At 34.4% G+C, this 15,502-nt stretch overlaps 1 protein-coding gene across 4 annotated transcripts in view; it reads right to left on the bottom strand.

The window, feature by feature from the left end:
• Positions 1-15,502, bottom strand: part of Taf1 (TATA-box binding protein associated factor 1) — a 726,438-nt gene that overhangs the window by 258,754 nt on the left and 452,182 nt on the right. For all 4 annotated transcript variants that reach the window (XM_081728611.1, XM_081728610.1, XM_081728612.1 and 1 more), the window contains one exon: positions 8,118-8,286. In XM_081728611.1, coding sequence (XP_081584737.1) covers positions 8,118-8,286 — 169 coding nt within the window. The remainder of the gene's footprint in view (positions 1-8,117; positions 8,287-15,502) is intronic.

The raw sequence follows: 15,502 nt of genomic DNA, 5'->3' as shown, positions 1-15,502 counted from the left end.
CAATCACGTCCAGAACTTTGTAATAAAAATCGCTCTTGTATCTTGTTTGTGGATCTTCAATAGCTTCATCTTCTGCCTCTTACTGAAATTGTCTCTTCCTCTTTCGACTTTGGGCTTGCACTGTATTACCTATCCGTGGGTCATCCATGTCTAATGCTGATGACAACTCCATCATATCAACTAAGTAAGATTGAAACTTTGCACCATTTCTGTTCCTCTCAAAGTATTCAGATATATTGTCAAGAAACCCCAACTGCATCCAACACATGAGAATCAATACTTTGGAGACTTTTACTTACTATGTTTATGTGGAGTAAAAAATCATACCAAATAACTAGTGAGTAAAGGAAAGGAAAGTTATGCAGTTGGTTTGCTATACACAGAGCATCGAGGGCGACCATTCTATCTGTTCTATTGCCGTTACTTATTTGAAGTAAGGCATCATAAACTTTCCCTGTTTGATATGAGGGACTCGTATCAGAATGGTTTCAGAGCATCAATTCGGCTCTCGCACCTTGTGGTGCTTAATGGTTTTAAAGTGAGACTGATAATATGTTCCTTTAGTATGGCCCAATGTTGAACGGATGCAGAAAAAAAATCTAACTTTTTTAGCTATACAAAAAATGGAACGGCGTACTGAAATGCTGTGGCTGCATCATTAACGACAAGGTTTAGTGAATGAGTATTGCAAAGAACATAGAAGGCTCGGGAATTTATTTCTAAAATTCTCTTCTGAATACCTCAATGTTTGCCTTTCATATTGGAACCATTGTCATATCCTTGGCCCCTTATGTCTTCGATAGGAATGTTCATTTCCTGTAGCTGTTCATTTCCTAGACTAGTGGTGTCTGTTACCGCTACGAAACCAAGAAAGTGTTCTCAAATTTTTACAGGGCATTCTCCATTATTGCATGTAATTTGTACATGAACGATTATTATCGTTTGCTCGGTACCAGAAATATCTGGCGTACAGTCTAGTATTATACTATAATATTTTGCAACTCTCAACAAAGACAGCATTTTACTTTCTATTTGTTCTGAATAATTCCATTTTGGATATCTTTTCCTAAGTAATGGTGGTATTTATATGTTCCTCCGATGGGTCTCAAGTGGGAGTGTATCTTTTGCATGCTTAGAGTGGAGCGTTAGAACATTGTTGAATAGAAAAAAATATAAAATACATAGGTATACCTTGATAATCATATCCACCCTAGCTGAAAATCTTATCTACGTCGCTGCAAGGGAAATATTGAACGATGTCCTGTGACTAGTAGTTTGATAAATGAAAATGAGGAAAAATGCTCTGAATTTCCTGAGTGAGTATTTTCCTAAATGTGAGTGAAGTAAGTTCTATTATATTCTCAGATGAACACAATTTTATTTTTCCATGTGGGCCCATTACGAAGCATTATATTTTGATAGTATTCTTTTCCTTTTCAATTTTTGCCACCCTGGGCGGTGGCACGGCTTGACCCCCCTCGCGCCGGCCCTGCGTCGAATGGGAGTAAGCCACGATTTTCAAGCAAGTGCTGGATGGTGTGCACGTTTCATGCGTCGGAATGGCTTGTCACTGCGTCGTAGGACAACAGTTGCTCAATGTCTTCCAGCAGAGCTTGAGCTTGTTAGTTTGGGATAAATTCCGAGCTCATGTGACTCCTCGTGTGAAGCGAACATTAAATGAGTGTAAAACTGACATAGCTGTTGTTCTTGGGGGCCTTACTTCCATGTCTCAGCCCCTTGATGTTACTGTTAATTGCTCCTTTAAAAGTTCATTCAGGAGACTTTACAATGATTGGATAATTGCAGGAAACCATGACCGAACACCCAAAGGTAAAATCAAACGTCCGACTGTGCGGCTTGTGTGTGAATGGATTCTGGCAGCCTGGGAAAGTGTTAAACCTGAAACGATTGTCAAAGGAGTTTTGAAGTGTGGAATATCCAATGCTCTGGACGGCTCCCAGGATGATATGCTATGGGACATCAGCGATAGTGATCGTGATACCAGTGATGCCTCTAATGCAGGTACTGATAGTGCAAGCAACCTCTCTACTGGTAGTGACAGTGAATAACATTACAACTGTACATTTTGAGCAACCTCTCTAGTGGTAGTGACAGTGAGATTTTATTTTAGAATTAAAAAGTCTTAGTGTGTGATAAGTACGTACACATGATTTTATTTTAGCTGTAGCTTGATAGATATTCTACCCGCGGCTTATCCTTGAGATTTTTTTTAAACGGATGTAAAGGTAAATTTTAAGGGCCGGCTTATACACGCGAGAATACGGTATATATATATATATATATATATATATATATATATATATATATATATATATATGACAAAGGATATTTTTTTTTTACATATAATGTTTCCAGTATATTTGTCAATATTCTAATTTAGAACGTTATATAAATATTAGTTTTATTAATTATCACTTATTATTTGATGAGGAATGTAGCTATTTATGTAACATAAAATATACTGTCCAAAATTGGAAACTTTCGAAGTGAATACCACAAGGAACGGTCCTAGGGCCAATTACATTTTAAATATTTTAAAAATATGAAAATGGTTGATTCTTCGTCTAGTAGCAATTGCGAGAGTTTGGTGAGAGGAGAGTGATTACAAAAGGAAAATTTCGTCCAAAGCTTTTCCCGGAGGGAGAGTTCCTAGCATCGCTGCTACGTTCCCTCTTTGCCCAGCCATACTTATTCTTTGTATAAGATAGGATGAAGCTCGGGTGTCTCCTGTGTTAATAGTTATGCGGTGCCCAACTTCATTAATGAAGTTTAGACCTTCCTGACTCCAGGACCCACAAGTTTCAATGGCTATGGTATATATATATATTGAAGGGGGTCAAAAGACACAATATATTTAATAAAAAAATTCTTATAGGCCTTATTCCATAGAAAATACGAAAACTCGCAAAAAAAAAAATTGTGGCCCCTGATCCAAAAACTAATTATTGGCCAAGATCGCAATCTTTTGATACCTCTTTTGGTTTTCCAATTTTTTTTTCTTACTTCTGGAATTAAATTATCTGTTTTTACTATTCCAGCTTCTTCGATAATAATTGCTGCAGGAATTGTAGAAAAAGATGTATTTGTACTGCAGAAATATTTATTTTCCATCTTTAATAAAACATTTTTGCACTATAGAAATTTCCTTATCTTTTAAATTGGAGATCGTTTCTACACAATTAATAGGTAAAAAAATTGAAAGAAAATGCTGAAAGAACGTAAGAAATCAATTTATTCTGCTTCTCTTTATTGTCTGGTAATTTTATACATATTCCAGTGAACTAGTTTGTATGTTTATTGCCCCAATAAACAAAATGCAAAATTCTCTCTCTTCTATTAAATATCAGTAACTATTTTGTCAAGAATTGCATAACCTAGTCCACATATTTCTTATTGGTACTTAAAAAAAATGGAGCATGTAGAAAATATTCTTTGCTTTTTTCTTAATAGCTTTAAACAATCTTTTTCTAATAAAAACTTGACACTTTATTTTCCCTCGAATGTTGGAAGTTTGTAACCTTGACGATCAAAACATTGTCGCAAAATGGTTCCGTAATCTTTCTTAAATAATCTAATCTAGATTGGCTCTCTGTATAATCTAAATCCCCAATATCTGTTAGTAAATTCTGTTGTCAAAATTCCCTGTACTAAACCGTTTATCAGTAGGCTTGGCAACATTTCCTAGTATATCTGTAATTGTGTATTTGATAGCAGAAATTTTATTCTTCACTTTTATTTATTATAAGAAAAAAGGAAAAATAATTTGGAGAACGAAACATTTATAATTAGAAAAAGAAAATACCATAATAGAAAACAAATAGAAATACACAATTAGAAAAACACTAGAAAACAAATAAAAGGGAAAACTGTAATTGCTTCTGAAATCTTGGAAAAATGTAACTGCAATTTATCCTCGAGATCTTGGGAAAAGTGTTGTAATTATTTTAGATTATGGAAAAACGATTGTACAGAAATAATTCCAAAAATGTAACTGCTTTTCTAACTGTTTCGAAAAATGGATTGTTACTCCAAGAGTTTTAAGAATATTTGTTCTACAATTTGCTATAATTATCTGTAATGTGTGATGTATAAAGAAAAGGTAAGTGAAACTGGGTTAGGTGGAGCAATGTCAATTTCTTATTATCTGAAGATATTTTATTTTTTATTTATTTAACAATCACCAGATACAGCTCCGAGGCCATTTTACACTGGATATCCAACAACAACAATAACAATGGAAAGGATTTGGAAGGCCAGGGCCTGTTTAGTAGGTGCCATCCCGGCATTTGCCTGGTGGGACTGAGGGAAACCCTGGAAAACCTCAGTCAGGATGGTCGGCAGCGGGATTCGAACCCACGACCTCCCGAATGCGAAGCCAACGCTCAACCACTTGAGCTACTTCGCTCGGTAACAGATATGTATGATTATTTAGATACATCTGATTACATAAAAACAATGAATATGGGTTGAGATTAACAAGGAAGTATTAGGAAAATTTAAAGATGAGCCTAAAGGTATTCTGATAGTAAAAGTTGTAGGTCTTAAATCACAAATGTATAATATTAAGAAAAAGGGCAATAATATAATGAAGATGAGAAGAAAAAGAAATAAAATGAAATGAAATCTTTGAGTTTTACGTCCCACGGTTATGCCGGTTAGGCTAAAGGAGACGGTGATTATGAGAAATGAATGAAATGGTGGAATGAAGAAAGTGGGAGGAAACGGGAGAACCCCGAGAAAACCCACGCACACGGTGTTTGTCCACCACAAAGTTCACTTGGCGGGGGCTGGGATCGAACCCGGAACCCCAAGCACCAGAGGTGAACGCTCTACCACTGAGCCACCGCGGCCCCCAGAGATAAAATGTTAAATCAAAAATATCTATTAAGGATTATGAGGATTGTGTCTTACAAGATAAGGAATTATACAAAATTTAAAATACAGTTCGAAGTACAAAGCATAATGTATATCCAGCAGAAGAAAACAAATTAGTATTAAGCTCTCACAATGATAAAAGATACATATTAGAAGATGGGATATATATTCTAACTTGGGGACATATACGATGGATTAAAAAAAAAAAAAAGAATTAATAACAAAACTAAAAGAATTAGAAGATGAGAAGAAGAGAAGAATAATAAAACGAAGAAAAGAAGAGTTAAATTAAATATATATGTTTAAGTTTAAGTTTAAGGGTATTTAGATATAAGGCCTTTATGGATATTTTCCATAAAAACTGTAATTTATTAAGCATTTGTTCAAAATGCTATGTAATTTTACGAGTGAGTGTTATCGAAATAATCCTTTTAAAATATATACATCTACAATATAGTTATTGGTGCATATCTACAATATGCACCAATTAGGGCTGGCTCAATTTCAAACTTTTAATATCATCATGTTTTTCTTTGGAATTTTTGGGTATTTCTTTTATAATTCTAACTCTTTCTTTGTAAAAAAAAAAAATATATATATATATACGTTTCAAATTCTTCGTACTCAAAAGTGTCAGGTATAGATTCAATTACACTATTATTATATTTTTCTCTATTCATTTTATTAGATGATTTACATTCGTTATATCTAGTATTACCATTTCTAGCAAGTTCTTGGAATTTTTTTTAATCTTCCACAAATTACACATTCCTTAATTTATTATACGTAAATGATTAAAAAACTATTTCATTTCGAATGCTGAGGTAATATGCTTTTGCGCTAGCATAACTTCCAGAAATGTATTTTAATAATGGAATTTTTTACTTATAATAATGGAATACTTTATTTTTATGTATTTTTGTAGTTCGAAAAATCTGGTCCGAAAATAATAGGCAAAACTTTGCTCAAGCCGGTTTCATTCGTACTACTCTAAGATATATTTCAATCCATATTTTGTGGTTTGTTTTTGTCATACTTATAGAATTTTTTTGGAAACTGAGATTCATTACAAAGAATTCATTTTATTCTTTTGGTTTGAGAGAAAAAAAGCATAATATTGATAATTCAAGGATTTTATAGTATTTTGAAAGTATCGGTAAATACTAATGAAAGGAGGAAACAACTGATTTTTTTACATACCAAAATCCTGTATAGGTGCGAATTCTATAACACAAAAAATGAAAAAATGACTAGACCAGGACTTGAACCCGGGACCTTTAGTATACCGTGCCGATGTGTTAGTCACTACGCCATCCAGTTCGCTTCTCAGAACAACCACTGACCCTCTCACTCTGGAGTGAGTGGTTGTTCTGAGAAGCGGACCGGGAGGCGTAGTGGTTAATGCATCGACACAGTATACCGCAGGTCTCGGGTTCGAGTCCTAGTTTAGTCAGTCACTTTTTTACTGTTTGTGTGTTATCGGTAAATAGTTGTAGCAATATTTAGTTTTCAACTGACATGTACGGTAAATGGCAAAAATATGTTAAAGGAGGTAGTAAGATACATTTTTTTTTTTTTCTGTAGAAAATACTATATTTGTAACCGTAGTAGAATAACATGGAGGTTCACTAGATTTACAATATGTATGTCGACAAAATTTAGATGATGTGATTAAGAATGGTAAAAATCAGGTGCTAAGAACTTGAACGTTGAAGACACTGGACGTCAAGTTTTAAAAATGAAGAAAAGCAAATTTGTAGCTGTAATAGTGTACCCTAGATTTTCTCAACTTGGATGTGATTAATTTTAATTTGAGTTGAAGTAGTTAGACTCATGTTTCTGATGAAGACAGTGTATTTTTACTTAGAGAAATACGTCATAGAGCTTATTAACACACTGTTTTTTATATACAGCAAGTACATTACTTATTTTGCTACTTTTATTATTTTACTAAAATTATGTATAGTTTACAATAAGAAACTAACATAAAAGTATTTCCTGAAGCTTCCAATATCACTATGGAAGGGGGACCCGATATTTGAAGATACATCAATACAGCAGCGCATGTTTGCACTGTTTGACGCCTTGTATCTTCATAACTAAGAAATATTATTTCGACATTTTTGCTATGTGTTGTAGTGAAGACTAGGTCTATGAGTTCGAACCATTAATTTAAAAAAAAACTTTGGTAAGAAAGGTAATCTTATTCTTGAAAGGTAATCTTATTATAGAGAGCCACTGGTTCTGAAACATTGTGCAACTGGAACCTGCACTTTGGAATGGTGACATTTTCCAGTTGGAGAAAGAAAGGGTGTATCATCTCTGGGGCTGGGTTCTTTCCAGATAATCCTCTCGAAAAACCTTTAGGCCGTTTTACACATATAAATATGTATCTTTCACAAAATAGAATATACATCAAGTCAATTCACTTGAAGTTTTGCTAGTAGGGGTAGGAATGATGATCTCTCGGACGATTTTATATACATAAAGAGTAAGCGATTTTGCTCATGTTTCATGTATCAATATTTGAGTAATAATTTTAACAATACAGATTGATTTATGCTTTAACTTAAGAATGGAAGCGAACGTTAGTAACCAAGTCTATATGTTGTTTTAAAAGAAATATGGCAACTTGAATCTGAAAAGTTTGGGTGGTACTGGAAAAAGAACAAGCGGCTGTCTGCCACTTGTGATTATAGATTTGTATCAAAGATGGTACATTAATATTGCTTTTATCTTGCCTAATTACTATGCTCGATCTATCTACATCGTAAGTCTTTTAACTATGTGGATCAAAATATGAGCTTTCGTACTTCTTTTCTACGGCTTAAGTTCCCAGTCAGACTTCCATTATCATCTAAAGACAAAGAGAGAAAAGTGGGATAGAATCACCCATGAACACTAAGACTTTACACGGGATTTAAGAAAATACCGACGCACAGAGAGTTACACGAACACAGTACTCAACATTTCGACTTCAAGGCGGTAAGAAGAGGCAACAGAGGGATTTTACTCCTCAGCTAATCAAGGGGAACGTGAAAATCGCTTTACTATTTAGTTAATAGATATTTTCCAAACAAAAAAGAAAAGAACAGAAAAATGTTTGTTGTTAAGTTTTAGTTCAGTAAGAGCTATCCTGGAGTCATAATCAGCTAATGAAATACTAAGTTTTTATATTTGTATCTATTTTAATTCCTTAACTAACAAATTAAAAAACGTACCTGTGTACTTGTCTTTTTATTTGACAACATATTTTCAATATTCTTTCCCATCTCCTCTATGTCAGAACTGTCTTCTTCGGAGCTCTCAGCTTCATCGGTTGAAAGCACTTCATTGGATGACAGAACGCGATTTTGCAATTCAAATATTCTCTGACATTCCTCTTTGTACCTAAAATAATATGGCATTTAATATAATTCATATTGCTAACGAAAATTCAACATCTTACCTATCGTCTATAAAGTGTAACAGTTCTAAACCAATTATCATCTTACTATGTTGGTAATGCTAAAACTGAAAAATCCTACAAAACAATTACCTTTTGAAAGGAAAGAATCTGATTTTCCTTTTAAGCAGAAAAAAAAAAAAAAAAAAAAACCTCACTGCTTACCGGTTACAAACAATACAATCAGGATTTAACGAGAGCTTATTCTGGGAAAGACTCATTGCAGTAAGTTTTTGACAAATACATTAATTTACAGAGATTTTTGTATGAATGAGTTTTCCAGGGAAAGGACATCTTTCTTGAGCACTATTTATAAATTATAGATTCATGAAAATACTATATACATATATACTACTCACGTGAGAAATTGTGTGTGTGATTTAAAATCATAATTTATACTTAACACAAATCTGTTTAATGTGACTACTATTTCACAGGTTTGTATACTTACAGGTCAGTACAAACTACATGAAGCAAATTATCGAGGTACTACGATAAGAAAACTACATGATATACACTATTATACAAATGGTCGCTGTGCAATGCAATGGTCGCTTTAGTACATGATGTGATTTCACTGGCTGTAGGCTGCATATTGACCACTAGTTCTTCCGCACCGTCCACCGTACAGCTCTTGGTCTCGAACTCAAGGCGAATTTTCATAAAAGTCTCTCGAAACCCTCAAATGTTATATTTTCTCTTTCGTGCCATCTGGAAGAGAGTTCCCATTGGCTATTATGGTTCTACCGCTTTCAGCGTACTTAGTGGGGTATTCGCAATCAAACTATTCTCACGAATTAAGAGATAATCAAGAACAATGCACAATTGTAATATATGAATCAAGAAATGAGAAAACTTTTAGTTTCACAACATACTGGTCCAGAAAGCAAAACCATTTCTTAATATAATACTAAACGCCTAAAGTTCAATATGGTATAAAATGTCGCCAAAATTCATTTTTATGATTCTCTTGATTTTTAGAATGAATATAAAGAGTAATATAAACCACATTCTGAGCAGTGAAAATATGCTTTACTATGAAATCGAAATTCCCTCGTGTAAAGTCTACGTGCAATTTATTTAATAGGATTTCACGCAATTTTAACATCCACAGAACTATTTTCTGCATGTACTCTTTTTTTTTTTTTAACGCCTATTTCGAGTATATGAGAGTAGGGACAGACCGTGTAGCCTAAATGTTGAAGTAGAAAATGAAGTAGGCGAGGATGATAAAGGATTTAGTATTCTTCGGGATGAGTTTGAAAAGGCTATATCCAAGATTAGGAATGGAAAGGCAACCGGAATAGATAACATACCAATCGAATTCATTAAAAATATAGGAGACAAGGGAAAGAAAGAATTGTTCCGATTATGCAATGAAATATATGAAACAGGAGAATGGCCAAAAGACTTTCTGAAAACGATCATGATACCGATGGCTAAGAAATCGAACCCAAAGAGATGTGAGGATTATAGAACTGTTAGTCTTAAATCTCATGCAGCTAAAATTTTGCTCCGAATACTGAACAGAAGGTTATATGAAAGAACAAATAAAGAAGTTGAGGAGGAGCAGTTCGGGTTCAGAAGAGGCAAGGGCACAAGAGATGCAATTGGATTATTAAGGGCGATCGGTGAAAGATTTATAGAAAAAGGGAAAAAGGGGTATGTAATATTTATTGATCTAGAAAAGGCTTTTGACCGCGTGAATTGGGAATTGTTGTTGGGAGTTCTGGATAGGGTTGGAATGGAAAGATAGAAGACTCATAAGAAACTTATACATGAACCAACAAGTAAGTGTTAGGATAAGGGAAGAATTGACGGAAGAGAGTGCAATTGGAAGGGGAGTTCGACAAGGATGCTGCCTCTCGCCAACACTATTTAATGTCTATCTAGAAGAGATAGTGAAAAAGAGCCTATATGATGATGATGGCATTTCGGTAGGAGGTAGAATGATTAGATGCATAAGATTTGCAGACGATATGGCGCTTGTTGCAGTATCTGAAAAGAAGATCAATAAAATGTTAGAAAAAATGAGAAAGGGCTTTGAAGAATATGGGATGAAAATAAATGTTAGAAAGACAAAAGCCATGGTGATTGGAACGAAGGGGTCTGTGTCAAATATAAAAGTAGAGGGGAGAAAATAGAACAAGTGAATAGTTTTCGATATCTGGGTGGTATTCTTAGTAATAACATGAAGTGCAAACGTGAAATAAAAACAAGGATAGGAATGGCGAAAGAAGCCTTTAGGAGGAAAAAAGTGTTTTGTGGGACCTTGAATAGAGAGTTGAGAAAAAGACTCATAAAATTCTTCGTGTGGAGTGTTGTACTGTATGGGGCGGAAACGTGGACATTACGTAAAGGTGATAAAAATCGACTGGAAGCCTTCGAAATGTGGGTGTGGAGAAGAATGGAAAAAATTAGTTGGGTCGAGCGCAAAACGAATGAGAGAGTGTTAGAAATGGTGGGTGAGAAAAGAACACTTTTAGATATTATTAGGAAGAGGAAGAGAAACTGGTTGAGACATTGCCTAAGAAGAGATTGTATCATGAGGGACGTCCTAGAGGGTATGGTGGCGGGAAAGAGGGAGGGGGCGAAGGTGACTACAATTAATGGATGATAAAAAAACAGAAAGATCATACGCGAAGACCAAGAAGTTAGCGGAAGACCGTGGAGCATGGAAGCTTCTCAGCTGCGGCAAGTGACCTGCCAATAAAGGCAGAATACCTATGGTGATGATGATAATGATATTTCGAGGATATCTGTCCCCTTCACGAAAAGGCAGACTGCCGATATATATTCCTCATGGAAGAACATTCATGATAAAAACAATAATCAAATAATGAAAATAAGGAACCTAACTACGTGTAAATTGAATGAAAGCTCTGTGAATTAATACAATTATACAGGGTGTCCAATACGCAATGCAACCCGGAGTTTGGGATAGTAGAACTTTTGAACCGGAAGCGGTACACAAATAATGGTTATACCAAAATGAAACCTTGTTCATGCATATATTTTTAAACTAGAGAAGAACGATTGAAGTACACTAGAAACCACACAGTGTTGCCAGATGTAACCGAAGATGTAATTCAATTTTTTTACAAGCCGCATAAATTGACTCATAACTCATACGTATAGATGTTCTGTCGTTAATTTTCAGTTTGTATAATTGAAGTAGCTTGGAAACTATGGAATGGAAAAAAGAAGTTTTCATTTCCACCGATAACTAATCGGATGAGGCCTCTGTAAGGGGTTACTAGGGAAAACGTGGTTTTCATAAATTAACATTCTAAATTGGCAACAGTGCTGATGTTTCAGTGCATCAAAAGGTGTGTTAAGGATCTGTCTGCTTTATGCATTTCCTGAAAACAATGAAAAATAAACTTTGAAATTATCGTCATAAAACTTTTACTTACATGCACCCGGCAACTCTGCTATTCATTGAATAAAAACGGGGGCACTTCTAGTATCTTCCGTAGACCTGACAATTCTGTTCATGATGAATAGCAATGTTGTCGGGTGCATGTAAGTAAAAGTTTTATCATGATAATTTCAAAGTTTCTTTTTCATTGTTTTCAGGAATTGCATAATGTAGGCAGATCCTTAACACACCTTTTGATGCACTGAAACATCAGCACTGTTGCCAATTCAGAATGTTAATTTATGAAAACCACGTTTTCTTAGTAACCCCTTACAAAGGCCTCATCCGATTAGTTATCGGTGGAAATGAAAACTTCTTTTTTCCATTCCACAGTTTCCAAGCTACTCCAACTATACAAACTGAAAATTAACAACAGAACATCTTTAAGTATGAGTTATGAGACAATTTACGTGACTTGTAAAAAAAAACTAATTTCCATCTTCGGTTACATCTGGCAACACTGTGTGGTTCCTAGTGTACTTTAATCGTTGCTTCCTAGTTTAAAAATATATATGCATGAACAAGGTTTCATTTTGGTATAACCATTATTTGTGTATCGCTTCCGGTTCAAAAGTTCTACTATTTTAAATTCCGGGTTGCATTGTATATTGGACACCCTGTGATAATAAATAAATGAGGTCGTGAAGATATTTAAAAAAAATGAAATAGAAAACAAGCGACAAGAAAAATAACTAAAGAAATATTAGTAATAATAGAAATAAAATGGACGAAAGCTAAAGAATGTTAACTATTGCAATCTTACGAATAAAAACAAGAATAAGTCACTATCAACAGTTATACCACCAAAACTTGTCTAATATTGTTAGAAATTGCTAATCGTTTCTGATGTCTGACAAGCAATACTTCCAATAGGATTTAAAATGTAAAATAGAATTTAGATAATCTGAAAGGAAATTTAGATATAACATACCGCAAAGTTGAAGATGCTGATCGGTATAAACATTTAAGTTGTAGCATAATAAAAATTTGGGGAACCTGAACCTAGATAATGATAAAATTAAAGGATAAATTCAAATACATTCAAATGTACTACAGTTATCTATAAAAATCTTTGGTAATAATATAAATGAGGTCCATAAGCGTTACTATCAATGACATAAATAATGCAGTGTTGCTAACTTGGTATGAACTTACTCTGTTTGCAAATACCAAGTTAATACGTATACACAATGGCAGAATAATGGTGAAAAAGCTATATGTCTTGTGTGTGGCAGTGCTGCAAACTTCAAAAATAAATTGAAGAGCCTCCAGACAATGCAAAACCACGTTCAGGAATTCTATCATTCATTCTACTTACAGATTCCTGTAATTCCTGAATTTTCTTTCAACTTCCAAACTTTGGACCCTCCCCTGGAGTCTTGGTCACGAAGGTCAAAAACAGGAAGAATAGAAACATCAAGGAATAAAAATGGAACAGGCTCACCAAGGGAAGGGCTGAGTTGTACGAAAACACATTGTCAAGTACATCAGTGGTCTCCTGATGAAGATGATGCAAACTAAAATATGACGGAGTCACTTTGCGCACCTTTCTTGTTCCTTGTTGGAAAGTTGCCAACTCTTGTTATTATTTTTATTGTGATGCCAATGCTGTGAAAATTTTGTAATTACCGCCTCCCATTTACTCCTCAACCATCCGTTGTCTAAATTTCTGTTTTTTAAATGAATAAATAAATTTTCAAAAACTGGCCTCTCTGCTTCATTTCTAGCTCCAAATAAAATTTTGGAATCTTCTATGTCTTGTGATTCTTTTAAATGTTTCGATAAACTTGACACATGATTTTCCGTTTTTGAAGTTTGCTTGTTTACTCGAACTTCTAGATTTCTTTCCGTTTTGCCCATATAACTTTCTTGACAACTACATTTTATTTCATAAATACTCGATTTCTCATTGGAATAACTTTTAAATTGGGTAATGTTCTTTTCTAAAGTTTTGGGTGTTTTTAAGGTTGTACGAAAACCGTATTGTGTATAAATTCTATTTAATGCAGTTGTCAATATGGGAAAAATAGGCAATACACAATATACACATGTTTCAAGCGCTAAAACTTAAATAAATAGAAAACTATGTTTCGATTCTTAGTAGTCCAACACCTATGACTACTACGTGGCATCAGTATGACTAAATGACTACTGTCTGACTACTAGCGTGTCTTCTCTACTAGCAAACGGGGTACTCGAGACTAAATCCACAGAGATATCCAATAGTTCGGACTAACACTCTTTTGGTCTCTCTGACTTTTCATATTTTTTGTGTAGTTTGATCGACTTCAAATTTGCATCTAGCAGATCCCATTACATTTCTGTAGAGCTAATACTAAGAACTATGAAGTTACCACTCCTCCAAAGGTTGAGTCACTCTTATTGTCTCTCCGGTCAGAGAGAGCCTCTGGCCCTGACAATGTAAGCTCGATCTTTCTACGTTCCATAACATCTATTATTTCTTTTCCACTTTTGCTCATTTTTAGTAGTTTCATGGAAGGCTATTTTCTTTCTTCTTGGAAAACAGCCCGTGTCTCCCCATCTATAAATCCGGACCGGCGTACTTGGACCACTTATTCATATTGTATATGGATAATCTCACTAGTTGCTTCAACTCGTCCAACAGAATCCTATTATTTGATCTTTAGAAAAGAGAACAACAGTATAGAAGACTCCGAGCTATTTCAAATCAACATTGATAATTTTTACTCCTGGTGTAACGTATGGCTCCTAAAAGTTAATCCCGATAAGAGTAAACCCATAACATTTTCCTTAAAGAAAATTATTGTACACACTTCATACAACATAAATGGTTTGCCCATCACAAGAGTCAATAGTCTTAAGGATCTTGGTGCTACTTTTGGCACAAAACTAACTTTCACAAAACATAAAACACTATCACTAAACATTCGATGCTTCTTCTAGGACTTCTGTATAGATTAACAGAAATACGGAACATCTCTTCCTTAATAACTTTCTACACTACAATAATTTCTCCTAAATTGTAATATTGTTCACCTATCTGGACAATGGCAGCTGCTACGAACCTATCCCGGCTCAACTCAGTTCTAAATTTCTTCCTTGCAATGGTACGCTTTAGAGCACCTCGCTCACGTGCGATGATAAAACACGAACTATTACAAACACTAAATATTCAACTACCTGACACTCGTCACAACATCAGTGACCTCAAATATCTGTATAAACTCACACATGGTCAACTCAGGTCCGAAACGCTACTCCCAAAATTGTTTTTCCGAATTTCCTTCAGACAAACACGTAACACATACCTTTCTCATACAGCATGACCTAGATTCTCAATAGTTGTTCTACAGGCTTCCTAAACTATACAACGAAATATCACATACGCCCATCGATTTATTTAATTCTGAAGCTGCATATAACTCCGCACTACCAAGTCATTTTAGTGGATAAACTTTAGTCAGCTATTTTCAACTTTACTTGTTATAACTTAACATGTTATTTTGCTATTATTATTATTATTATTATTATTATTATTATTATTTTATCATCTCTTAGATTTGTTAGATATTCCAGTGTAAACTGGCGTTCAGCTGTATCTGGAATCATGTTTTTAAATAAATAATTGTTCGCGAGTTTATTTCTGTTTTACATGAGATGTCCAATACTTTTCCAGAGTTAAGAGAGTATGACTTCAATATATGTTGCGCAGCATTTTGATGATACTGAACTTGCATTATTCCTGATAATACTGAGCT

The sequence above is a fragment of the Thermobia domestica genome, chromosome 10 (assembly GCF_964235325.1).
Source record: "Thermobia domestica chromosome 10, izTheDome1.hap1.1, whole genome shotgun sequence".
NCBI classification, from domain to species: domain Eukaryota; kingdom Metazoa; phylum Arthropoda; class Insecta; order Zygentoma; family Lepismatidae; genus Thermobia; species Thermobia domestica.
The sequence above is the reverse complement of the archived record's forward strand: the minus strand, read 5'-3'. Positions and strand labels throughout refer to the sequence as shown.